The sequence below is a fragment of the Dreissena polymorpha genome, chromosome 3, assembly GCF_020536995.1.
Source record: "Dreissena polymorpha isolate Duluth1 chromosome 3, UMN_Dpol_1.0, whole genome shotgun sequence".
Classification (NCBI taxonomy): domain Eukaryota; kingdom Metazoa; phylum Mollusca; class Bivalvia; order Myida; family Dreissenidae; genus Dreissena; species Dreissena polymorpha.
In genome coordinates this window covers 73179766-73206914 of record NC_068357.1, presented here as the reverse complement: position 1 = coordinate 73206914, position 27149 = coordinate 73179766, and the positions used below count along the sequence as shown (strand labels likewise).

The following is a 27149-nucleotide window of genomic DNA, read 5'->3' as shown; positions in this document are numbered from 1 at the left end:
GTCACTCTGTGAAGTATTGCGCGAAAACCACATGGATACATGGTATTTATTCATGGTTTGATGGGTTGTGCTATGTTTTGCGTGTAAAAATATCATTCCAAAAGCAGGCTATGATTACGTTGTATTCGTCCCCAGCCACTTTCGTACATGGTAAAAAGTTGATATTGAAGCCCTGTTTGCGGCCTTGCCATTCTTTCATTTTTGTAAAAAGTATCACCTGTACAGGTTTCATATGCTTTTTTATCTTAAATGTAAGTTTCAGACTACTTGTGTGCAGTGAATGTGTTTCTATGATTGCAGGTTCGTTGTCTTCTGAATTGAGCTTGGTGGAGATCAAGAAGGCGTCCGCGGCTCCGAGAGAGTGTGTTTCTACCATGGTCTGCTACCTCACTATTACTTAGGTTATTATCAACGTAATTCATTCTTCTTGTCTATATCGTCAATTATTGAATGTGATTAATGACGTATATGCTCAGTCCCGTAGTATATTCTATAGGGCATTAATTTAGCGAATAATGTACCGAAATACCGCCAGTCGGGATCATACATATATTTGTTTGTAAAAAATTACAGGATATCCGCTATTTCAGATATAATATTATATTATACTATAAGGAAACGATAGATGAACATCTAATTGCCAGGATGAATTTATTGTGTACTTTTAGCATACACCAAATATATTTTTAATATACGTCTTGTCCGCACAAGTCCTGATCCTTATTGCTCATTCTGCATATCATCTACGTCCTGTAATTTGTCTACAACAACATTAAAACAACAATAAAAGCTTCACTATAAAGAAAGATATTTTCAATGCAGACCTAACATATTGCGATAATACCACTTGGCTCAGTTCGTCCATCGATGATCTACTATTTTTACCATACCATACGCAATTTGAGATGATGGACCGACTGATCCTTATGGTGATATTAAAATTAATGTTAAATTGGATCACTTTGCCGTCAAGTACCCATATCTTCGAATGGATGACACAGGGCGTATTTGGGTTGAACTTCGAATCAAGAGTAGGCTTACTGTGTTCGGTTACTCTAAAAACTACCAACCTTAGCTCATTACCTACTGAAATAAATCACTTATTGATTAGACACACATACTACGGTAAATTCATTACTGCAGCCTTAATCTACCCTTACAGCGCCGGATATTTATACCCCATTTCCATTGGTAATGGGTGCTATATACGAGTCACTTAGTCGGTCGGTCGGTCTGTCTGTCGGTCTGTCCAAAAAATTCATCCGATCTTCACCAAACTTGGTCACAAGTTGTATCTAGATGATGTCTAAGTCATGTTTGAATATGGGTCATGACGGGTCAAAAACTAGGTCACGGGTCACGAAAGTTTGTCCGGACCATAACTATGTCATATATCGTTAGATTTTAAAATGACTTGGTACATTTGTTCACCATCATAGAACGGTGTGTCATGCGAAAGAAGAATGCAGCATGTGGGGGTATACGTCACGTCTGTGACAAAGCTCTAGTTGTATTTAAAAAGTTCAAGTGCTAAACTGCGCTTCTAAGATAACGTCAATATTTCCGGTAAAGATTACATAGATTCATTCAGTTTTAAATATCGAAAAAGTGCAAAATAAGCATCCGTGTTTTGAAAGAAATTTTAATTAATATAGCTCGTCCACTCTAAACAAAAATATAGTATTTGTTCTCTAAACGCTATAAAGGTCCCTCTAAGCTTGCAAGCAGCAAACGTATTACATAAAGCGTCTGCTTCTCATGGTGTAGGCGTTTGTGGGCCAATCTCTCTTATATGTTTTATAAGTGTATGACTTGAAATAATCTTACATGAAAACATCTTGAAACATTATATGGCTACATTGATTTAACCTCAGTATTTTCTAATTTTTTACCGAACGATTCCACTGTCAATCAATTATGTCTCTCATTGTGTCACCTTTTCATAATGTTAAAGATGTAAGAGCTGTATAATGTAATATTTCGAAAGCCTTTGATAGAGTGTGGCCCGGTGGATTCATTCAAAAAGGTACGACTCAGTGGAATATCTTCCAATTTGTAATTATACTTAACTAACTATGTAGGTGTAAATCCTATGTCTGGTGTACATATATGATATAGTTCGTGATATCCATTCTTCCATACGCCCGTTGCCCAGTCTGATTGTTTACAATCAAGTTGTTGATAGTACTCATCTGAACATCGATTAATCTGAAATCTAGTCAAAGGCCACTACACAATTGTTTCCTTTAATAAAAAACTGAGTCCCAAAAAACGTAAAATCAATCCATTTCTCTTGATAAATGATATTCTTGTTATTAAATATTGAGCTCTAGAGAATCGATGTATATATGTAACAATTTATGGCACTTCATCACTCACATTTAAAATATCCATATTTGTGATCAAATAAATGTAAAGACAAATTGAATGAAAGAAAAAACAATTTGTCAACCTGTTCTGATTTACATTCGTTTACGTCACATAAATAAATTCTATTTTATAACTGGGATAAAAAAGCTACTTCTCATGCCCTGACCCGAACAAAATGTCTTTTCTTTTCCAAGCTAGATCGTGATAATACTACTATACTTTATTCACTTCCAACTCATGACTAAAAGAGCTTGATAATGAGCAACTCTGTTGTTAACCATATGTTTTTATTCTCAATTATAATAAACTATTTATAACTGTTCGCGTACCCTTTTCACCATTTTAAATTAAATCAATAAAATCAAGTTTACATTTACACCGCTGGTATACGCATGAAGGGATTGTTGTATTTTGCTCTTTTTTATTCTCAATGACACGAGAAAGACATAGAAAACGTTTCCCGCTTTTTTTTAATTCTGTCAACTTTATCATCGTGTTTATTCCTATGCATATTTCAAACGTTTCATGTAAGACATTTCTGTCAAATGTATCATGTCTGTTATATGTATGATGATGTATTTTTGATTGACTACATAAATATTGTTTAATCAAAAATACCATAATTCACATGGAATGTTATTTTAGCACATCAGAGTTGGAGAAATCAATTGTTATGTATTGAGTGAGTCGCGTATGTTAGCCCGTTGCTGTATTTCTACCTTAGCTTACAAAACGGCGAATACGTGTTTTCCTCTAAACTTCACTTAAACTGACCGGAGTAAAACAATCTCTTAAATGCTGTAGTATTCTTCCAAAATAAGTGATACTATTGTACAATGAAATAATACATTCGAGCTAAAATATGAACGTACTTTTCGTAGAATGTATAACGTTCTTACGTAAAACCTATTTGCAGTGAAACATATGAAAGTTTTAGTTTGCTTATCGAACCATTAAACGCATTTATATAAATCAAACAAGATAAGTATTGCTGCAACGCATTAAAGGGCGTCGGGAATTTCAGTGTAAAAGACACTCAATGAAGTTACATGGGACGATTTTTTTTCTACTGTAAATATTAATATATTGGCCGATTATTTTAAACAAAATAGAAAAAGATACTGGTATAACCATTATCTATGATTTTGTGTTATAACCCCCAAATAACCATTATTTATGATGTTGTGTTATAACCCCCAAATAACCATTATCTATGATTTTGTGTTGTAACCCCCAAATATTGCATAGTTCATTTTATTTACATTGGTTTCTTTTTTTTACTGGTATCCGTGTGCAGTTTTCATTAAAGGAACAGAACTGTGTAGGTTTTAAAAAATCTGCTTCATCTTGTAAGCGTAATTTCATATTTTTCTTAACTTCAAGGGGAGATGATTCTGAACTTATTCTTACGTTGCTCATTTACGTTAGGGGTTGAGTACTCATCGATATGAAAACACTGTAAAAGTTTGAAAAAAAAAATTGAATGAAAACTGTAAATTGTATAAAGAAGCTGCATTTCACAATACTTGAAATTCAGTAAAAGATCATAATAGATTTATTGCTCCGATATTCATCATCTTCAATAGGGTTCGAGTAATACTGATATAAAAACACTTAACAAGTTTTGAAAGATTCAGACGAAAGTTGTGAAATCTTTTAAACAAGTGGAAATTGTTTATTTTGTCAAATTTTATAGAAAAAAAATTCTGGACTTATTGTCCCGATGTTTCTCATTTTAAATGAGGTAAAAATGCACATTGATATGAAGACACCGTAAGTTTGGAAAGAATCTGATGAAAAATGGTGACATAATCACCTAACCAAGCAGTTTTTCACTTTTATTTTTAAATTCAAAGAGACATAATTCTAGACTTATGATCCGATATTGCTCATATAGAGTTTGGGTTAAGTCCTCATTGATAAAAAAAACCTGTGAAAGTTTGGGAACAATCGGATGAAAATTTTGGACTTCGAACAAGGATTTCAAAATTTCTCAACTTCTTAGGAAGATAACTATGGACGTAATGGTCGGATAATGCTAAAGGGCCCATACGACCTGGATAGTAATACGTGTCGCGCTTCGCGCTCTTTATGTGGTTCTTAAAATAAAAACTCTGAGGAGTGCTTGACTCTAGGGAAACGGGTTGCTGGGACACAGCTCCTCCTTGATAAGCGGCTGCTTCCTTTATCGCAACTCATTGTTACAATCAATAATACGTGTCGCGCTTCGCGCTTTATATGTGGTAGGGATAGGCCTATGATAGACAACCATAAAAATACATGGATAATAGATGTGTTGTTTGCATTTAACTGTTAATATAAAACACGTGTATTTTTATAAGATATTTAAGAGATGTAAAAAAATTTAATTAACGTTGTCACCACGTTGCATCCATTAATTTTAATAAAAATGTCCAATTGTAGTAAAATGGATTTTAAAACGTCTACATAAAATAAAGCTTTATTATATTTTTATCAACCTGACTGAAAAAACTGGTAAGCCGCCGAACTGTTCCGTTCGTGCCGGAACCCGGGATTGAACCGGGAGGGGGGCCTTTAGATGACTGTTGCGTCAACAACTTCAGTCTAACGCTCTCCCAACTGAGCTATTCCGGCTGACATTCACTTATGTACTGCTATTTTGTGAAGTTGTGTACAGCGATCGTTATTATATGTCTATTAATAAACTAATACATTGTTCGTTTTCGTACCACTACGCCTTCCAATAAACTTGCTTGCGCGATAGGTCGTCAAATTTCGTACTACATTGATTCTCCACTAAATAAGCAAATTAGAAAAACCACAAAATAAATATATTTTGATTATGTTTTGTTTTTATACAAAACATAATTTGTTTTAATACAAAACCAGAAAGTTTCGCGTATTTGCCCAGTCCCTGTGATCTTTTCCCTGTGATCAGTTGTGGATCAGTTATTAATTAAAACAATTAGCTTTGCATTATTGGCAATGAATGTTGTAATAAATGTAATAGGCACAAATGCAGTTCTTATTTACACTAATTTACACCAAAAATCACCACTATGCAAGATATTCTTAAAACAAAAATATATACATTGATCCGTAAAATAACTTCTCCTCCCATAAGCGAAAAAAAAGCATTACATACTAGTCGCCGCCCTCCAGGGCGACGCCAATAATGGGTGTACACACGGACTGATGTATTATATATTTTACTACATGTAAACTTTATATACGCATGTAAGACCGAAGACAACACATAAATCAATAGTATTTATACATTACAGTTTATAAGATCATGTACATGCACTTGTAATTCTTATATTATTGGCAATTATTTTACGTTTAAACAGTACATTTCAAACAAAAACGAAAGACATACGATTATATGCATATGAACAAAAACACCTACGAATTGATGTTGTTACTTGTTGCAACAGTTATTCACGACCAAAGCCGACCCAACGTTTATAAGTAGGCGCTCATTCACTTGCTTTGAATAAAAGACTTGGAAGTTAACCAGAATTTCTCTCTTTTTTTATATTTGCGAGATTTGCGACTTTAAATAAGACCTAGGAAACTCGATGCAAAATAAGAAAATACACTAATTTCATGTCAACTTCTTATTAAATGGCTCAACCCACGACTTAAAAGTCCTTATTTAAGTACACTCTACAATATAAACATAAAATCCAATCTCACATGGCAGCATAGCAAACGGTTTTGTCATTATATATCTACTTACATTGATTTTGAATGCATTATTTAACTTATATAATTATTTTAATCATAATATTGATTTAAGGGAACACTTTCTCACAAAGACGTCTGTTTAATATTGATGTATATGTGATTGCGAAATAAACCATGCCTGTCATGAAAAGAAAAAGTGTATATAAAACCAAGAGTTTACCTTTTTAAAATCATTTATGGATATGTTGCAAACAATTGTATTTAAAGCATATTTCTATTATCTTGCAAAATAGCACAAATACTTATGGTTTAAATCTGCTTTCGTTTCAAAACACGCGCATGTTTTTTCAATTTAATTTTTAAAAAATCCAATAATGTACAGCTATTGGCAGCATAGCAAACGGATTTGTCATTATATATCTACTTACATTGATTTTGAATGCATTATTTAACTTATATAATTATTTTAATCATAATATTGATTTAAAGGAACACTTTCTCACAAAGACGTCTGTTAAATATTGATGTATATGTGATTGCGAAATAAACCATGCCTGTCATGAAAAAAAGTGTATATAAAACCAAGAGTTTACCTTTTTTAAAATTATTTATGGATAAAATTAAAACACTTTTTATAAAGTCATTTTAGATTATTGGATTTTGAATAAACCACATTGTACGTGGGAGATTTAGGATTTTTCGTTTTATATATGTTGTCTTGATATATATTTTGTTTAGTTTTATCATCAGGTTATTGCGGTACATGGCACAGTTTCCAAGATTTGAATGACCAGGTTGTTCATACCACACAGTACGATGCAACCGTCACAAACAAGTAACGACAAAAAAATAAAATGAAAAATGTGAAGCATAAATTCAGCGATTGAAATCGATGAAGTTTTTTTCATGGAATAATAATGGAAGCGAAGGTCGAAAATACAAACGATGTGATTTTTATTGTGATTCAGAAGGCGTTTGAGTGTTTTAAAAATGTTTTTTCGCGCTTTATTGAAAAACAAAGCAAAGAATACTATTTAAGGTGTGTTGATTCCATCACAGCATCTTTTCCAAACTACACATGTGACCGTTGTGGTCTGTCGAGTGGTGCATCAAATGCATCAGTTTATACTGGAAACGAACTCTGCTGTACATGTAAAGAAAAACTCATTCATCTCATTACGGTTGAACATTTATCAAAGAGCACAAACTTATCAAACATAAAATGGGCCGACATTGACAACATTTCATGGCAGCTGTTTAAGTTTTATATTGACGATCCAGGACACATAGACACTTCTTCCGCTAGAGCAGCAGGGATAAATGCTCTATTTCAAATATGCATGAACCATGTTGGAATTAAGCGGGTGTATGGCGACGAGTTATGCTTGGTACGTATTTCTCATTTATGTCCGTATTTAATCATTATTTTTACAATAAATAACAACAATGAAAAGCATGCAAATATGTCTTCAGGAGGATTTAGATTATAAACAAACAAAAAACAAATAAAAACTTAGTAACTCAATAAAATAAAAGAGATAATGAACATGCTAGATTCACAACCCATATTCCATTGCATGGCATATATTTTTGTTGTACTACAAACTTTATATTTATTAATTTATTTTTTACTTGTAACGTGCTACTAGTATTCAAATGAGGTCGACATCGATTTTTGTGTTAATGTATACACACGAGTGTTTGTTCTGTATGTACAATGAGATTGTGTTAATTAATTGGTAATTTACCTCAATGTTCTTTTGTTTAGGTAAAGGAGATATATGACGATGTTCTGCAGTTACGAGCCGGGAATTTTTCAGAAGAGATTTGTCAACGTTTAATTAGGGTCATTCAAGCCACGTGTAAAAAATTTGCCGTAAGAAACAGCGAAATAGACTTGAAGTCTCAATTAGACTTATTATGCTCGGTATGATCATTTGTATCTTCGTATTTAAAAATTAATTTCGCCAGTTCTTTCTTATATTATACTTTCTTTTTCGTCCTGATGTCAAACTGATAATATTATAAACATTGTTTCTTGTAGATCTTAAGACATGACCAACATGTCACATACGAAGACGAACTAGTAGCAAGAATGCAGATTATTCAAGATTTGAAAACTCAAATAGCCATAGAAACTGTCATTGGCAATTGTAACTGCAATGACAAATTATCGAATTTAACCGTCAGTTTGGGAATTCACCAACGGTCACTAAAGACCTTGACAGAAGCAATTAATGAAGAATTTTGTCGTGTGGAATCGAAACTTCAGGAAGAGCAAACGGTCTTGAAAAACAAGCAAGACGCCTTGAAAAAAAACAAAGACAACTTTAATAAATACATGACGGAGGTGGAGCAGTTTCCACAGCAAACTACTGTCGATAACAATATCTCTGTTAACAAAGATTTATACCATAGCGCCAATGAAAAACATACATTTACGCTAGTTGCAGATATGCATTGCGATATGAAGGAATTAATCAATGGACATGATGAACAACGCAATTCAATTTTGAATATCAAAGAAGGTACAGTTTTTGTTTCATATTTTCATTAATCTTGGTAGTTTGTTTCAGTCATATTGACAATGATGTCATTTAAACAAATGATAACATAAACATTTTAGAATTGTTCAGATACTGTACCACTGTTATTATCTGCGTCTTTTTTCAGATATTCGTGAGATTAACAGAACTGTTGTAAATAAAATACCTTGGATTGTACTGCCCATGGTTAGAGAAAACACAGGTTTGTCATAAATTCGTGTTTGATACGCCATTATAGTGAATTTAACATTTGTTTTAAACAATGGTGTCGCATATATATGTGTATATAGATACAATATCGAATCAATGCAAAGTGTTGGTTTTCAAAATACTCAGGAATTAATTCTTTTCGACATATCTGTATAGTGAGATATCGGCTAAACTCTATCTCTTATGAGATAAATGACTGCTTATCAATTTTTTTAAATTGATTAGCAAAATGGAAACTATTTTTTTTAAATACATAGCGTTTTATGTATTTTAGTAATACAAATTACAACAATAGACCCATAGGTCCTAAATGCATAATTTGAAGGTGCGATTTGGAGAGCAAACACGATAAGTACATTCCCGAGCTGATTCTGTAAAAACAATTATTGTTGTAAATGCTTAAATATACGTTTGGTGTTTGGTAAGTTTTCACACAAAAGAAGACAAACGATACTCTCAAACAAATGCATGTATTATATTCTAGCCATTAAAATTCGTGTTCTTTGATATATTTGATATTTATTGTAAACCAAAATCATAATCCATATGTTATTGCGTCTCCTCGTATTTCTGTTTTTCGAATGTTATTGTTTTTTTATTCTATTATCAGAGTTGACACTGAAATTATACCCAACTGGCTGTGAAAATGATGAAGTGATAGCCAATAATCTAATAACTGCCGGACAACAGTTGTTGAGAGGAGAGATGCCTACTGACCTTCATTTTAGACAGTTGCATCATTTGTTGCAGACTATACTAGAATGTTTGCAAGACGGTAAGCTAAATTTAAAAAGTACTTAATCTTACACCTCACGTGTCTTTACTGTTGTGTATCGAAAACATAACTAGAATCAAACTTTTTTTGAAAATGCACATTTTGGATGCCTTTATATAATTGTGTTCATCAACAAATTAAACTTACATTTTCCTGTTGTTAGGTGGAAACCAAATACGCAACATCACGCGTGGGTGTGTGGCTATTCACATTGCCTGCCCAACACTGACAAATTTAATAGCATTGTGCGAAAAGTATTTAAATGGCAGCTTGACAGAACTATTGCAACCTTTGCAAGACTACTTACGGACATTGCCAGGTTGCAAGGATGTGATTATCTTACCTATCATCTTTGAAAGAGATTACTCGAGATGTATCATGAAAATCGGTGAGTATGAAACGCCTTATTCATTTTAAAACGTCTCATTGTTCGGAAACTACCATATAATATAGCGTATATTTATTTGTAAGTATTTGTAAGTATTTTGTATATAAGGATTTGTTATAATTGACATTTTGTATAAATCAGTAAGCATCAACTTTGAAGATATCGTAAATCATTATAGTGCTTTAAATTTCATTCCTGGAATAAATCCTATAGCTTTTGTAGGGACAAAGTACAAACGCGCATTTCTATAGACACACACTTGGAGACTTTTCTAACGCATCACTTAATTATATCAATATAGCTCCCTTTTTTTGAACGGATTGTGTTGAAATTTGGACTCAGAATATTTCAACATATATCTGATAATTACTGAAATTTTAATTGAAATTGAAAAACAACAAAATATGAAGCTTAACAATTTAAAAACGTCACTTCAAAAGTCAAATTTGCAAACTCTTACAACGTTAAATAATAACAATGTGAAAAGTAAAACGCATAAACTTACACGTCTTAATAACTGATCGGCTTGCAACATGCCAATTGAGCCGTTGCGCTCCTGAATATTCATACGAGCCATATTGTTTTTCTTAAATTATACCCCCATTACCATTGGTAATGGGGGCTATATAGGAGTCACTTTGTCGGTCGGTCGGTCTGTCGGTCTGTCCCGAAATTTCAGCCGATCTTCATCAAACTTGGTCAGAAGTTGTATCTAGATGATGTCTAGGTCAAGTTTGAATTTGGGTCATGCCAGGTCAAAAACTAGGTCACGGGGTCACTTAGTGTGTTTTAAACTGAAAGTTTGTCCGGACCATAACTATGTAATTTATCGTTAGATTTTAAAATGACTTGGTACATTTGTTCACCATCATGGGACGGTGTGACGTGCGACAAAAGTACATCGATATCTCAAAGGTCAAGGTCACACTTTGAGTTCATAGGTCACATGCTTGTCCGGGCCATAACTTTGTCATTTATTGTGAGATTTTAAAATCATGTGGCAAATTTGTTCGCCATCATTGGACAGTGTGTCGCGCGCAAGAATTACGTCGATATCTCCATGGTCAAGGTCACACTTTGAGTTCAACTATCATAAATGAGCTTGTCCGGGCCATCACTATGTCATTCATTGTAAGATTTTAAAATCATTTGGCACATTTGTTCACCATCATTGGACGGTATGTTGCGCGAAAGAATTACGTCGATATATCCAAGGTCAATGTCACACTTAAAGTTCAAAGGTAAAAAATGGCCATAAATGAGCTTGTCCGGGCCATAACTATGTTGGTCATTGTGAGAATTATTAATCATTTGGCACATTTGTTCACCATCCTTGGACGGTGTGTCGCGCGAAAGAATTACGTCGATATCTCCAAGGTGAAGGTTACACTTTGAGTTCAAAGGTCAAAAGTGGCCATAAATGAGCTTGTCCGGGCCATAACTATGTCGTTCATTGTGAGATTTTAAAATCATTTGGCAAATATGTTCACCATCATTGGACGGTGTGCCTTGCGAAAGAATTACGTCGATATCTCTAAGGTCAAGTCACACTTTGAGTTCAAAGGTAAAAATTGCCATAAATAAGCTTGTCCGGGCCATAACTATGTCGTTCATTGTGAGATTTTAACATCATTTTACACATTTGTTCACCATCATTGGACGGTGTGTCGCGCGAAAGAATTTCGTCGATATCTCCAAGGTCAAGGTTACATTTTTAGTTCAAAGGTCAAAAATGGCAATAAAATGAGCTTGTCCGGGCCATAACTATATCGATGATTGTGAGATTTTAAAATCATTTGGCTTTTTTGTTCACCATCATTGGACGGTGTGTCGCGCGAAAGAATTTCGTCGATATCTCCAAGGTCAAGGTCACACTTGGAGTTCAAAGGTCAAAAATGGCCATTAATGAGCTTGTTCGGGCCATAACTATATCGATTATTGTGAGATTTTAAAATCATATGGATCTTTTGTTCACCATCATTGGACGGTGTGTCGTGCGAAAGAATTACGTCGATATCTCCAAGGTCAAGGTCACACTATTAGTTCAAAGGTCAAACGTGGCAATAAATGATCTTGTCTGGGCCATATCTATGTCATTCATTGTGAGATTTTAAATGACTCTGTACATTAATTTTGTTCACAGTCATTGGACGGCGTGTCATGTGAAAGAATTCAAGAGTTCAAAGGTCAAAATGGCTATAAATGATAATGGCATAATAATTCTTAAAAATCGCCATAAATTAGATTCTCTTGTTTTGTTAAGACAGCATGGAAAATAGTCTGTGTCAATGCAGCGCGTGGGGGTAAACGTCCCGTCTGTGACTAAGCTCTAGTTAATGTTATGTTTTTCTTGAATAAAAACTCACCTAGAATGATGGAATTGATATTAAATTGGAATACCATGTATATCGCGTTTTACTGCACTGTGACTTTTCTAACGCAACACTTTTTAAATGTACATATCTCAGTAATGAGTAAATATTTTTATTTAAAATTGCACAAGTGATCATTTGACTACATTATGTGCAAGCTATCGATAAAATCATTTATCCGTGACGATCGGGCGATTAAGCAAGTGGGGAAGGTAGCCTGCAAAATGCAAAGTGCGCGATTGCGCTCCTGAATATTCATACGAGCTATATTGTATTGTAAATTAATTATATGCTTTCCTTGTGTAAAAATCCACCTAAAATAATTAAATTGTAATAAAACTAGAATTATATCGCGTTTCACCATTTCCACGTGCAAAAATATGGAACCACACCTACCCAACGTGTTAAAGCGTCCAATCGTCACGGGTGAATGATTATATCGTGAGCTTGCAGAGAATGTAGTCAAATGATCGTATGTAAAATTTTAAATCAATATCTTCACTCATAACTGAGATATTAAAATTTGAAAAGTGATGCGTTAGAAAAGTCCCCAAGTATATTTCGTGCATTTGGATTCAAATGAATATTTCGTAGCTTTGGGATTGTAACAGCAAATACAATCATGTTAGGTATATTTTATGCAAATGCTTAAACATGTAATACAACATCTACTATTCATTGTAGTTACGCAAGTGAAGATTGCTTTAACCAAAAAACAAATTTCCTCTGCCGAAGTTAATTTGGGGACGCTGACAGGTAAATAAGATTTTGATGCGTTTACAATATTTGACGAATAATATCTATCACAGATTTGGTGATCAATTAAACAGCTGATGTAGTTTTTCTATTGTTCTTATCAAAAAAAGTTTTTAAATCAATTTATCTTATGTTGTTATGATAAAAAAAAAGAAAAGGCAAAAACGTATGACTCTCTAAGAATGTTTTATTTGATTTACTGTTATTTTTATATTATAGCAGAATACGACTTGTAAAACACGGAAAAGTATACTCGTACGAAAAATTAATGAAAATTGTTATTCATATCAGTAATTATTTTTTTGAACTAAAAATTAAACATTATGAATACTTTCAGCCACAGAAGCTCATGACAATGACAATAGTTGTACAATGGTTCGAGACACAGACGGCTTAGAAGTTACAAAATTACATCACAACATTAAATGTAATCTACAACCCCGTGAGGCGATTGAACGAGAACAATTCCAATATTTTAACGGTGAAAGAAGCGACATATTTAACGAATCTGATGAACAATGTGTCGATATGAGAAACGAGGCATATTGTAATGTTTCTAGTGGAAACGAATCACCAAATTCACAAACAGCCAATACCAATTTGATACGTGACATGCTACAAAACATATTGGTTCCAAGCGATATCCCATTGGCCAGACCATTAGGCAATTTGGATAACGAAATACAGTGCAATGGAAACAGACACACGGGCATAGCATCAAAGGATGGCGAGAAAGACGAAACATATTTTAACGGAACGGTTCCAACTTACACACTAAATGAAGACAAAGTGAATAACATCGGAACATCAAATGTTGAGAAAAGAGAAACTCAATGTACCCAATCTGGGAGTAACGACGAGTCATGTTTAGAAAAGCATGTTCATGAGGAAAGCGACATGACAATAAAAATTGGAATAAATGTCATCAAAGGAAACAATAGTAACATTAAACATGAATTACCAGCTAAGTACCACGAGAGAGACTTCATCGAAGCTTCAGAAATCACTGAAGAAAGGAATCATCAACCGGACCGAGTATCTGCATCTAGAGACATTATTAAAGCAGCCACATCTGATATTTGTTGTGACATAGAAGGCGATACATGTGATGGAAACGTGAATGAATTTGATGGTTTCGAGATAATACAGAAAAGTTCTGACGATTACGAATTTATCGAAAAAGACATGTTTACAACAAATGAACAAAATTTTGATGTAAAACCAATGTGCATGGAACAGCAAAACGAAGAATATGAACGCTCTTGCGAAGGTAAGTATTTTCAAAAAATATTTATGTTTAAAGATTACATTATTAGTCGAAGCTAAGTGGAGCCTTTGTCACATCTCCGTCCATTAATGATGTCCTTCCAGTTTTGTTTGTCTGCTTGACATCTCGTTCCCAGCAGACGCTTGAAGACATTTTCAAACTATACTGACAATTCCCTACTGCTATTATCTCTGAAACAGCCCTTGTGGTGAAACTGACACCCTACAACTCTAGCTAACGCCATTAGAAACCCAAAAGTTGTATATGATATACACATTGGCATCCTATTGTCTAATACAACAAGCTATAGTAAAATAATGTATGTCATCGATAAGCATATTATTGTTGTAAATAATCTTGTCATTATAAGGTTGATGTAGTAAACCGTGTTAAAAATTTTAATGTTTTAGACATACACTTGTTCCAAGAACACTACACAACTGTAACTTATCAAATATCAAATTAATAGTATATGACAATTGTATTTAATTATAGAGAGTCATATTCTATTTTGAACGGAAACTCGTTGATCACTATATTCTGGTATTATACACTTTATTTACAGTTGAGCGACACCAAAGTGATAAAATAATCGTCAGATTAACCGCATCTTAAAATCAATAATTCAAGTAAAAAAATAATTTAAACTATCTCCCTTCAACTGCACTATCATTGCACCCGTTTGTGGTCACCAAATCGCTATTTTCAATTCATTTTGGTTAATTCTAAACTTTTTGCGCCTGAGACTGCCTTTTTGCGTTAGTAGTTAAGCTCGTTGGTCTTTGTTCTAAGAACAAATAAAACATAAAGCAGAGAAAAAGGACAAATTAAACATATTGGTGCTCCTTAGAAACTTAGAAACTTTATTAAATAGACAGATTATTTAAGCTAAAATTATTGACGATATGAAATCACTTTGTAAAACTTACAGACTGGCCAAACTGGCTAAGCGCGGTTACCGATTCATTTACCTGTACCCTACCAGACAAGGGGATTTAAGCTGGTCGATCTTATTTTAACTATACGTTCATGGCTTCTCTCAGGTTGTCTTGAAAATAAATGTAGGAATGGCCTTTTCATTACAAATGAGTGTCAATGTAACTATTGTTGAATGTATGCCGACGAAAAAGCAAATTGTGCTGACATTTTAAATAAGTACATCTGCAATTCATCGCAGTAATTACTTTCTGTCACGATACTTATGACTTATGTCACGAAATAATTATTATTAGAAACGCTACTCCGTTTCGTCATTACGAATATAAAAAAAAGCTCTTGAATGGCCAAAACGAAACAACTGTGATTGTACATAAGTTCAATTTATTTTTTAAATCTGTCGTGGAGAGCTGATACAACTTAATTAGCAGCATAGGCAATGAAATTGTCGTATTCAATCAGGAATGTCCAGAAACCATTCTCACATACTGAAACATTTAAATTGCTTAAGTCCTTGATTGCTCTCGTATTAATATGTGGGTGCAAACTCACGGGCACTTAATATTTCGAAATTATTACAAGATCTCAAACGGAACTCTGTAATATTTCCTAGGCATTGATACTCAATGAATAATCTTAGACGCAACTCACTTTTGAAAATTATGTTATAGCTCTTTATATCGCAAGTTTGAAATGAACACAACCCATTCAAATTTATAAATAGTGTGTCTTAAAGCACAGGTCGAGATGTGTGTGCATTGTTTATCCTCATATTTATGTTAAAGAGATAACTTAGACAAAATAACAAGAATATGGCTCTTTTTTACGCAATTGGTTGCTGCACTGGCAACCATTTTTAGAATTTTGGTTGTCTTGCTAAAGAATAACAAGCTTAGAACCATGTACATGTTGTGTAATGTGTATCGAATACTTTATTTCTTTTCTTTAAATTAGTGAGCTACAATTTTGCCGACATAAAAGACTTTTAATGCATCATGTTTCGTTGTGAGCCGGAATTGAACCATTTCCTAGGCCTAATTGATCCACAGTCGCCAATGTGTATTCTATGCTTAATTGGATTGAGTTGTTTCAAGCTTTGAAAAAGCCTTGCTTTTTAGCCCATTTGTAACCAAGTTGTGAAATTGAGTTTCTTAGGCTTAAATCTACTGGATCCAGGCTAACAAGCAACCACTAAACTTGTAAGTTATTTTGGATGTAAGATCTGACAGTGTGTTGAACTCATTCAATTTGCAACATTAAAGGGACCTTTTCACGTTTTGGATAATTGACAAAATTAAACGATTAAATAATTTGGAGAGTTCTGTTGTTGTCGTTATATTTTTTTCCCTCTAAGAGGATTGCTTATATAAAGTATAAAATACATCTCTCATTGTATGAGCACGGATGACCGAGTGGTCTAAACGATATTCCAGGGGTCAGTGGTTCGAGCCCAGTTGAGGGTAACCTTTTTTGTTTCTTTAATTGTATTCTTGGGGGTTTTTATTAATGAAGCTTTTAATATCCAATGTTTACATTTATCAATATTAAGCATTTAATGACAAACAATGAAAAGTTCCCTTTCAGATGATTGCTAAAAAATGCAACAAGGTAAAACTTTAGAACTCAGTGGTTGTTTATTTGATTAAAAAGTGATTTAGTTTTTTTTGCCCTGTGAGCGAGGGTACTTTGAAGTTATTATCACTTTTGTCTTTTTTTTCTTCAAATCATTAATAGAAAAGAATTTTTAAGCTTCATTTAATTGCATATGCATTAATTGTCATCAAAGTACAAGAAACTCTCTTTAAACAAAAAAAAGCACCATAAAATCAGAAAGTGTCGTCCTTTATAAGCTTGTGCGCATTGCACAGGCTAATCAGTGTGCACAGGCTATTCTGGGACACCACTTATTTGACATGCATTAAGCCCCGTTTTCCCTGAAAGCAGCAAATATGTACAGATTTCAATGACAAACTGGCCAATGTCGTCGCACAAGCTGTTGAACACTATTGATTTTATACACACTCACTGTCTGCAGTGTGCCAGAGATGAAGTATAAACAGGCAGATGCGGTGGTTATCGTTCTTAGCGTAGTTAAGAGCAGACCGACTTGCAACGCACACTACTTACATCAGCTGTTCCCAAGCAAACAACTAATAAAAAGTGGCATGTGTGTTCTGTATCTTTATGAACATTCACTGACCAAGGCATTTAAGGTATGGTGTTCTTTTGTGATCGCCTTTAGTCCGTCGTCCGTTGTGCGTCGTCAACATTTGCCTTGTTAACACTCCAGAGGCCACATTTATTGTCAGATGTTCATGCAACTTGGTCAGAATAAATGTCCTTATGAGATCTTGGACAAGTTCGAAAGTGGTATAACATGGCCCCCATGGCTATAATAAAACTTTATTAACAAACCCTCTACAAGTCACATTTATTTCCCAGTCGTCGTGAAGCTTGGTCAGAACATTTGTTCTAATGATATATTAAATGAGTTAGAAAATATTTCCGGTCTGTTGAAAACATGGCCACAAGAGTGCGGGACATTATGTCACATATGGTTATATTAAAACATTGTTAACAATCTGAAAGTCTCATTTATCGTCCAGTATTCATGAAACTTTGCCAGAATATTGTTTAATGATATCATGGATTCCTTCAAAAAAGGTTCCTGTCTGTTGAAAAACATGGACATCAGGGGGCGCAGTATTTTTCCTTATATGGCTGTTGAAAAACCTTGTAAACAGTCTAAAGGTCACATGAGTCTCAAATATTCATGAAACTTTGCCGGCACATTTGTTCTAATGATATTTTGGATGAGTAACAGTTACGGTCTGTTGAAAAATATGGCCGTCATGGGACGATGCATTTTTCCTTATATAGCTATAGAATTTTTGTGTTAACTCCCTAGAAGTCACATTTATATTCCAATCTTTATGAAACTTGGTCCGAATATTTTTTTCTAATAACAGCCTAGCTGAGTTGAAAAATGGTAATGGTTCGTCGCAAAATATGGCCGATAGGAGGCGGGGCATTTTTCCTTATTTGGCTATGGTAAAAACTTCTTAACTCTCTAGAAGTCACATTTATAGTTCAATCACTATGAAACTTGGTCAGTAAAGATAGCCCGACAGAGTTCGAAAAAGGTTTGGTTCGTTGAAAAATATGGCCACCAGGGAGCGGTTCATTTTTCCTTATTAGGTTATTGTAAAAACCGTGTTAACTCTATATTTGGCCAAGATTGACCATGGTTTCAAAATCTCATAAAAAATGCTGAGAGCAGTTCAGTTCCCTGAAGTCTCAGTAAAAACATAATACATTCATTTAAACATCACACATGTCTTCAGGACCATCATGCGCGGTCTCAAACCAAGGCCCATAACTCTGACGTGCATAGGGTTGCATTTGGGACAAAAACGGTCAAGGTCACTGTTGTTAAAAATTATTAAAATAATTTTTGCTAAATAACTTTAGTTGGAATAGAGCTATTGTGCTGAAATGGTGTATGTTGGTGACAGGAGTATCTTGCATCTTGGGCCAGTGAGGTCAATATCATTGATAATAAAATATAAATATAATGTCCAGTCAAAAACTTCAGTATAGATTAAGGTATTGTTCTTTAATTTGTGATTAGATAGTTTTCATTCAGACCTAGGATAGCAGTCGCTGCTAATTGGGTCAATGCCATTTTTACTAACAAATATAAAATATGAATTTCGTTACCTTATATTTGTATGAAAGGATTAAGCCAGAATGTGTGTATTCAATGCGTATGAAGTTCACATTTAAATGTATACGTATACAGCTTTAAGTTTACTTGTACTTTATAACTACTACAGATATTCAGCATCAATTATGATTTAATGGTCAATATATCAGACGAATATCAGAAAACGTACAAATGTGCTATCAAAGCGGATGTGAAGTCGAGCGCGTTGTCTTTAACAGCTCTTATTAGCTAGACGTTGAAGGATGATTAATGTTAGCTACTGAAACGGGTATATCTTGTCTTTACTCACTGTCTCGTCCAATCATTATTATCACTGTCATCGTGATAAAATAAAACATGATTACAGCAGAAACAAAACAGCATTATCCGCCATGTGTGTGTCTTTATTTTCATATGTTTCTTGTTTCTTTTGTTTACTGATGTCGGTTACCATATTCACTTTGTTTATTTATACTTCTCATTAAATGTGTATTAAAACATTTTATATTTGTACGAACAAACATGTTTTGGAACGGAAAAGACCGAGGGTAAATTAATCTGTTTCAAACGTGTTATAAATTCATTAGTGTACAATCTTAAAGCGAAATAACTATATCGTAAATGTTTAAATTAGCGAAAATATGTGAGTTTTTTGTAGCGCACTATGTTGAGTCTGTTTATAGTATATGTTTATTTATCGGAAATGCGTTGGTTAAACGTGATTGTACAGTTACTAGAATATCTAGGAATGTTATAATATGTCTGAAAAAGTATATATCATGTAAAAGTATTAAAGTTTATTATTCTTGGCAATTTTGATGAGAAAGACAGTTTACTGCAACTCAAAAAAATCATCATCATCATCATCTTGATCATTTTCCTAATCCTCGCAATAGTCACCATCATCAACATCATCATGTTTCCACTGTTAACACTAATAGACATACTTAAAAACTACTTGTATGTTTCTTTAAATAGTTTTAAATCATAACAATTTTATTTGCAGAAATCCGAAGGTTGTTAATCGAACATTACCGACAAAGCTGTGTTGTGCCGGTGTCGATGCTGGATCCTGACATATATGTACCTTTAGAGCGGATCTATGTCCCCCCCTCCATCCAGGAACTTAAGAGAGGCCAGAAAGACAGACATGGCGGGAGTGAGATGGGCACGACTTTAAGGGTGAAAACAGATGTCAGTTTTTACAGAGAGCTGCTGCATCATGATGGGAATCCGGTTAATACAATTTATATCCAAGGCGATCCAGGTTGCGGGAAAACGACGTTTTTAACAAAGCTTGTTTTAGATTGGTGTAAAGCCCATTCTGAAAATGGTGCAAGCACTTTGGAAAAGCTCACCAGTAAAGCCACTACCAGAGGTATGACGTCAAACCCAACATATTTCAGCGATCTTGAAACTTTGCGAGACTGGACATTTCTGTTCTTTGTGTCATTGCGTGATTACAGCGGATCCATGTGTAACGTCAGTCAGATGGTCGAGGATGTCATAAAAAGCAACAAACTACCTTGGAATGATAGTGTCTGGGAATATAAATGTATTGTTCTGACAGACGCTGCAGACGAATGGTACCACCCCGATATATCCATTCCTCCGCTATGTGACTCTGTGTGCAAGTGCTGTAAAGACCGAAGTATGCCGCTGTATTTACAACGAACAAACATTACCAACATTATAACCGCACGACCGTGGAAACTTGCCAATAAAAGCATGAGCGATACTTTGACACGTATGTTCGAAATTTCCGGCGTTACAAACCCCAAAACCTTGGCGGAAAATGTCATTAATGTTTTAGCTGAGAAAGCCTTTATTTCTAAGAATGATCAACAATGCTTGGTAGATAAAGGAGAGCTTTACATGAAATACTCAGCATTTATGTATTATATAGGGCAACAGAAGCTCGACGAGTTACTGTTATCACCAATGATGCTCTCTGCCATTGTATGGTCATACGCAAAAAGAACAGAACTCAAAGGCTCTAAGTGTGAAATATACACCATCTTACTGGAATGTCTGTTTAAGAAAGCAAGCAGTAAAACATGTGAATTTCAACAGCCCCCATTTGCGTGTTTCACAGAGACTCAATACATACAACCAAATATAGAACACGTGAATCGTACTGCTGACGTAGCATTTCATTTGTTGTTTGGGTGTACAAAACACAATTCAATGTGGTTTAGCATTAACGAATTAGAGAAACGGATGGATAAACGCGAAGACATGGAATTTGCATTGAAATCCGGAATTTTAACGATAAGACGCAATGCTTCGGCACTGCGCCCATCGTCACAATTCAAGTTTATCCACATGAGCATTCAAGAATTCCTCGCTGCTTATCATATCGCCCGCAATACCAATCTCATTGATGCCGTCATTTCCGGATATCTTAAAAGTCAAAAGAATGCATATCTCGACATATCAATGGTGTTTACATTCCTGTGTGGACTTGACATATCGGCTGGGAATAGGCTATCTATCATAATGAATGCACGAGTTCCTGCTGATGTATTGCAATCAAATGAAAGAAAAGTGTTTCAAGACATCATACTGGCTGGATATAGAGAAGCTTTGGAAAATAAACAAACTGCCATTTCCCTCAAACTCAGTCACTTCTTCTTTGATGAGCACAACATAAATCTTTACAGCCTTTGGATAAATAACGCGCCCAATGCACTTTCATTGGAAGTTAAAAGAGAATTGAAAATGTTGGAAAACAGACGAATTTCACCTGCGAGTGACGAGTCTGCAGTTCATATGAAGATTGACTTATCATCGTGCCGAAAGTTGAAATCATTGCAATTATTGGGAAACGACATACTGCTTAATGGTAAATATACAATAAGGTAGATTTGTATTCGTTGTATATAGCGCACATGGCACGTGCTATATTTTTATATTCATCACAGTCTTACGAACTTTTTGAGATTTAATTAAAAAAAAACTAATTATATACGTTTTCATGCATTAGAGACACATATGAGATATAAAACATGTTAAGAACGTGAATTTTTATTATTTTGATAGTACTTAATAACAAAACTTAAGTTAAAACATTCTGTGAACGTGTCGTCAATCATCATAATAGCGCTACATGAGTAACAAAACGAATATTATCAGTTTAATGGTTTGTGATTGAATAAACATTTATCTAAAAAGACAATCATAAAAATGTTAAAAAATATATATGAACGGCTCTGGTATTCTGTTGATTTTTTCTACAGCATATATCTTTCATCGGAAATGTTTATTTATAATGTATGTCAATCAGATAGCATTTTTTACAAAGCCCGTTTTCTCAAAAGATTAACTTTGCACATTTTTGTTTTGTTGTTGAAAGCTTAAAATATACACAACATGAATTTGAGTACAGTGTATATGCAGAACTTTTCCCAGCTTAAACCTTGTGACACTGCCTAAAAAATCAATTTGAGTACGTCGATAAATCTTTGAACGCAGGCGCTTGGAGCGGAATTAAAGAAAGCTCAATCTTAAATCATGTACGCATTAACATTTTACTAAACTTGACCCCATGTTTAATACAAATTAAAAAGGAGAGAACTACTATATGCACAAGAACGAATATAGTAACTGGTTACCATTTTGTTCGTGTACAGATATAATATGTATTTGACAAATTGAGGTCAAGCACATTAATGAGGTCCTTGTATTTATATAAAATGTAATTGGCAACAAGTGTTAACTTGGGTGACCTACACCAAATCAAGCATGTTGTACTAAACTTAATTGCAGTTTGATTTTTTATTTAAAACATTCCCTAATTCACAGTAGAATCTATTGTAGATTGAAGTGATGATGATAGGAGCAATAGCTCATAAAGGGGACTTTTCACAGATTTTGGCATGTTTTGAAGGTTGTCATTAAATGCTTTATACTGATAAATGTAAACATTAAATTTTAAAAGCTCCAGTAAAAAATCAAAAATAAAATTTAAAAAAGGAAAAAAAGTAGCCGGCAGCAGGGCTCGAACCAGTGACCCCCGGAATCCTGAAGTAAAAACGCATTAGATAACTGAGCTGTTATGCCAAGCATACATAACATGCGTATTTTATACGTTATATAAGCAATCTTCGTAGTTTCACAAATTTAAACGACAACAACAAAACTCTCCAAATTATTCAATCGTTTCGCGTTGCAACGCTTTATAATTTTTAGGTTTTTAAATCGTCAAAAGATGCATATAATGGCTTTATTAGACCATGGCAAATGTTCAGTAATACTGTTTCCTCACAAATATCATAACTAATCCGAAAATGTGCGAATCTGAAACAACTTTTTTTCAATTTTGTCAATTTACCAAAACGTGAAAAGATCCCTTTAAGATACCGATTGATGCTCATTATTGTCATCGCGTTAAGCACTTTTGTTTAAACGTTCAATCACAATAACTCATTTGGCTTTGACAATCTTATTTCATTGAAATGATTGTACTTGTGATGGTAGTAGTAACTTCACAAGCTATCGGGGAGAATACCGTTGCAAGGTGTTTGATAATAAAATGTGTTGTGTTGTCGTCTATCTATGCATATAAATAATGAAACAAATGTTTACAATAACATTGCGAACATTGGTAAGTGTTAGAGTCTATAACCACGACGGGTGAATCGTTTGGGATAATTATAATAAAAACACTAATAACAAAGTCTTTATAACGACGAATATGTTACACAGCACCATGTACATTAACATCCGGATACATGTATTTTAAACGTTTAAGCTTATTTGCATTAATTTTAGTGAACCACAATATTGATTCGGAAATGCGCAAGTTTTAACCAATGCATGCATGTCTACTAAATGCTAATATCCTAAAAAATTGCTTTTTGTAGATTCTGCCTCTTCGGCCACATGGCATCTCCAAGTCTGGATTGTTCTAAACAGTGGCGACCCAGTCCAGTGTACAGACCCTTTTCCGGTACTGCCGTCCATTGAACTCATTATATTGACACGTGTCACGTGTTCCTCTACCTGGCTACGCAGTCTGTTCAACACGCTGCTGACACTCGATCATGAGGTAAAGTGTGAGCTGAAAAATTGTAAAATAACATCGGGTGAAGAGGGAGGAGTCAGCAAATCATCTACAGATGGAAACGTATCAATAACGACCAGTATAAACAAAACATTCGCAATTTGCCTAGATGGTGATATCGGTTCTGGTCTGTCGGAGGCTATGAAAGGTCTGATTATCAAGAGTCTGAGTCTGCTTGGTAGGTATGGACGTTTGAACGTGAATCGTGTAGAGTCGTTGTCTCAGTTACTATCATCGCTCATACAGATGGAATCGCTAAGTATTACATTGGAGCAAGAAGATTTCAAAGTAAATCATGAAAAGTCGTTGTCTCAGTCACTACCATCGCTCAGCCACCTGGAAACGCTTAGTATAAGTGTGTCTGAAGACAGTGCTGGTCTGTGGGAGACTTTTTATTGTCCGGATATCAAGAGTCTGTGGGACAGTTATGAATGTTTGAATGTGAATCATACAGCTTTATTGTCTAAGTCATTATCATCACTCACACAGGTGGACACGCTTAGTAATGGGGTCTATGAAGACAGTCCTTGTCTGTGGGAGGCTCTCCGTGGTCTACATATCAAGAGGCTGAGTCTGCTTGATAAGTTGGGAGGTTTAAGAGTGAATTATGACGAGTCGTTGTCTAAGTCACTATCATCGCTTAAACATCTGGAAATGCTTGGGCTATATGTGCATACATACACAGACCTGCAGCTACCTCAAGCATTGAAGTATTTTAATATCTACTGTGATACATTGCGTCCATCCAAATTAAGCGCTCTATTGAACCCACTGCTTGAATGTACTCGCACAATTGAGATAAAGCTGGATTTCGGCTGGACTTCATACGATGGTTCCCAACTGCAGGAATATATTCAAATTCAACAAGAACTGGGTACGCGGAAGAATGTTATAGTGCGACGATTCCAAATATACGACCTGGCACGTGACATTGGTTGTGTTGATGGCGATGTTGACCTATGTTTTAACGACAATTTATATACAACATTCGCTGAGCGTATGGATGTATGCAAAACTCATCGAATTTCAATGCGACTTAAGATTTGTCCAGTCTCAATCTAATACATCAATTCATGATGTTGTAATAATATGCATTAATTTGTTATTCATTACTGGACGCGTGTTGATACTTAGTAAAAATCGAAAATTACTTGATATTATACGTAAAGCGATGCAGTCGGTTGTGTCATACATGAAATGAAGCTATCAAACTATGCACGTGTTTTTTCCTTGCCGTTTGAGTGTTATTGGACAACAACAAAAAGTAGATAAAACAATTTTCACTTAAAAATGATCCAAGTCATATGTATTGTATTAAAGTCTATTTAAATTAACATTCATATGTGTTCCATGTTTCTTCAATCTCAAAAAGAAATTAATTCGTATGAGCATTTTTATTTTGATTATGGATCATTTAAAAAGGACGTCAATGATGCCTCTCATAGTGAGTAAATGACGTCTCATGTATGTATGCAAATCAAAGAACACAATAACGAGATGTAATTTGCTACAACAAAGAAAGCAGCAATCTCTGAAACACAATTAGACGTTACATTTTATAACGTGTATGTTTTGTTTAATGTTATTTTATATTTGTTGTATCAATATATTTGTGTCGGAACATATTGATACATTGTTTTCTAGTTCGCGATTATTTAATTATACGCGTTGCGAACCGATTTCAAAACGTGTAACTTGAGCTAAAATATTGCATTAAATCACAGTGTTTATTTCATTCGTTTGCTATGAAATTCAAACCGACTGATATGTTGTATAATCATATTTTGGTATGTATTTGTTTGCTCGGTATGAACAATGCTTGTCATTTTGATGTTTAAGTTTGCTAGTACAGTACTCGAAAATGATGCCAATTAACAAGTATCGAGTTAAGATTTAACAAGAAAATGAAGATTCTTATTTCAAATTACATACAGTTTCAACAGACAATATGCATGTTCTCAAATAATTATGTTTTACATGTAATACTATCAAAGTATGTATGAATTACTTGTAATGATTATCGGCAGTTGCTTATTGCTAAATAAATGCACATGCATTTATCTTTTGAAACTGATTGTATAATATTTACGATTGCATGTATGAGATAAAATTAAATAGTTTTACAGTTACAGTTTATTGTCGTTGACTTTGTTAAGAATTATGATTATTGACGTTTTTACGTTGATTATGTATGTGTAAAAATAATAGTATCTGTTGATGATGCTGGAAGGTGTTGTTGATGCTGGTGCTGCTGCTTCTGCTGATGATGGTGATGATGATGATGATTATTATTATTATTATGCTTTATTATGCTCAGCTATTACCTTTGACCCTTAATTAAGTGTGATCTAAATCCATGAGCTAGGCTGACTGATGTTACACGCGACATGCCGTCTCCATAGTGTTAACAATTGCATGATGTAATGCGCAATTACACAGTTGGACAAGCTGTATATTTACAAACTTTGAAATTTTACATTTAAGTGTGACATTGTCCAAATAATGTTGACTTTGCATATGTTGCCTTGTTAAACTGTTTTATTAAATAGTTGAAACTCAAGTTACAGGTCACACAAAACAAACACTTGGGAATTCCACTTTAAACTTAGGTCAAGTATAGGTAAACGACAGTTATTGTTTTAATATAAGTTGTTTGTCAATTGCAAGCAGTCAGCAAAACATCTCTATATATAATTTTCCTAGTTTGAGCGCAACGAATTAGAGGAAAATTAATTTCCTTTGCATACGAAAGTCTCCTGTAGGGGTCGCTCAGTGTATTGTTTTGGCGGGTAAATATGCTCGTGGAATAGCCATTCGGCTTTGAGATACGAACCAGAGAACACGTTAATTTTCGTAATATTTTATTGGATATAAAATATTGACTAGTTTTCTCGTGAAAATGATTATCTGCATGAATATAGTCTGTTGTTGTTTTTTGTGTGTAAACTATATGAGCGTTATTTTATGTATGAGTTATGAAATATATATAAAAATGTGAATTGTTCACATTTGTTTATGTCATACGTTATAATGTGTCATCTGGTCGTACGCATAAATACCAAAATACAAGCTGTATTTTCAATTTA

General features: G+C 34.2%; 1 protein-coding gene across 1 annotated transcript; it reads left to right on the top strand.

The window, feature by feature from the left end:
- Nucleotides 1-297: 297 nt before the first annotated feature.
- Nucleotides 298-27149, top strand: LOC127874736 (uncharacterized). Its single transcript, XM_052419280.1, has 11 exons — nt 298-401; nt 6793-7430; nt 7811-7969; nt 8087-8570; nt 8716-8790; nt 9409-9573; nt 9737-9961; nt 13018-13089; nt 13427-14359; nt 20005-21843; nt 23864-27149. Exons 2-11 carry the CDS (start codon nt 6960-6962, stop codon nt 25123-25125), a joined length of 5685 nt encoding a protein of 1894 aa, XP_052275240.1. The 5' UTR covers nt 298-401; nt 6793-6959; the 3' UTR covers nt 25126-27149.

What these genes read in the sequence shown, in the direction of transcription:
- LOC127874736 (XM_052419280.1), top strand. Translation starts at nt 6,960, where the DNA reads ATGGAAGCGAAGGTCGAAAATACAAACGATGTGATTTTTATTGTGATT. An exon ending in ATGGCGACGAGTTATGCTTG is followed by an intron (nt 7,431 to 7,810) that starts GTACGTATTTCT and finishes TCTTTTGTTTAG; the next exon opens with GTAAAGGAGATATATGACGA. An exon ending in GAGATGTATCATGAAAATCG is followed by an intron (nt 9,962 to 13,017) that starts GTGAGTATGAAA and finishes TATTCATTGTAG; the next exon opens with TTACGCAAGTGAAGATTGCT.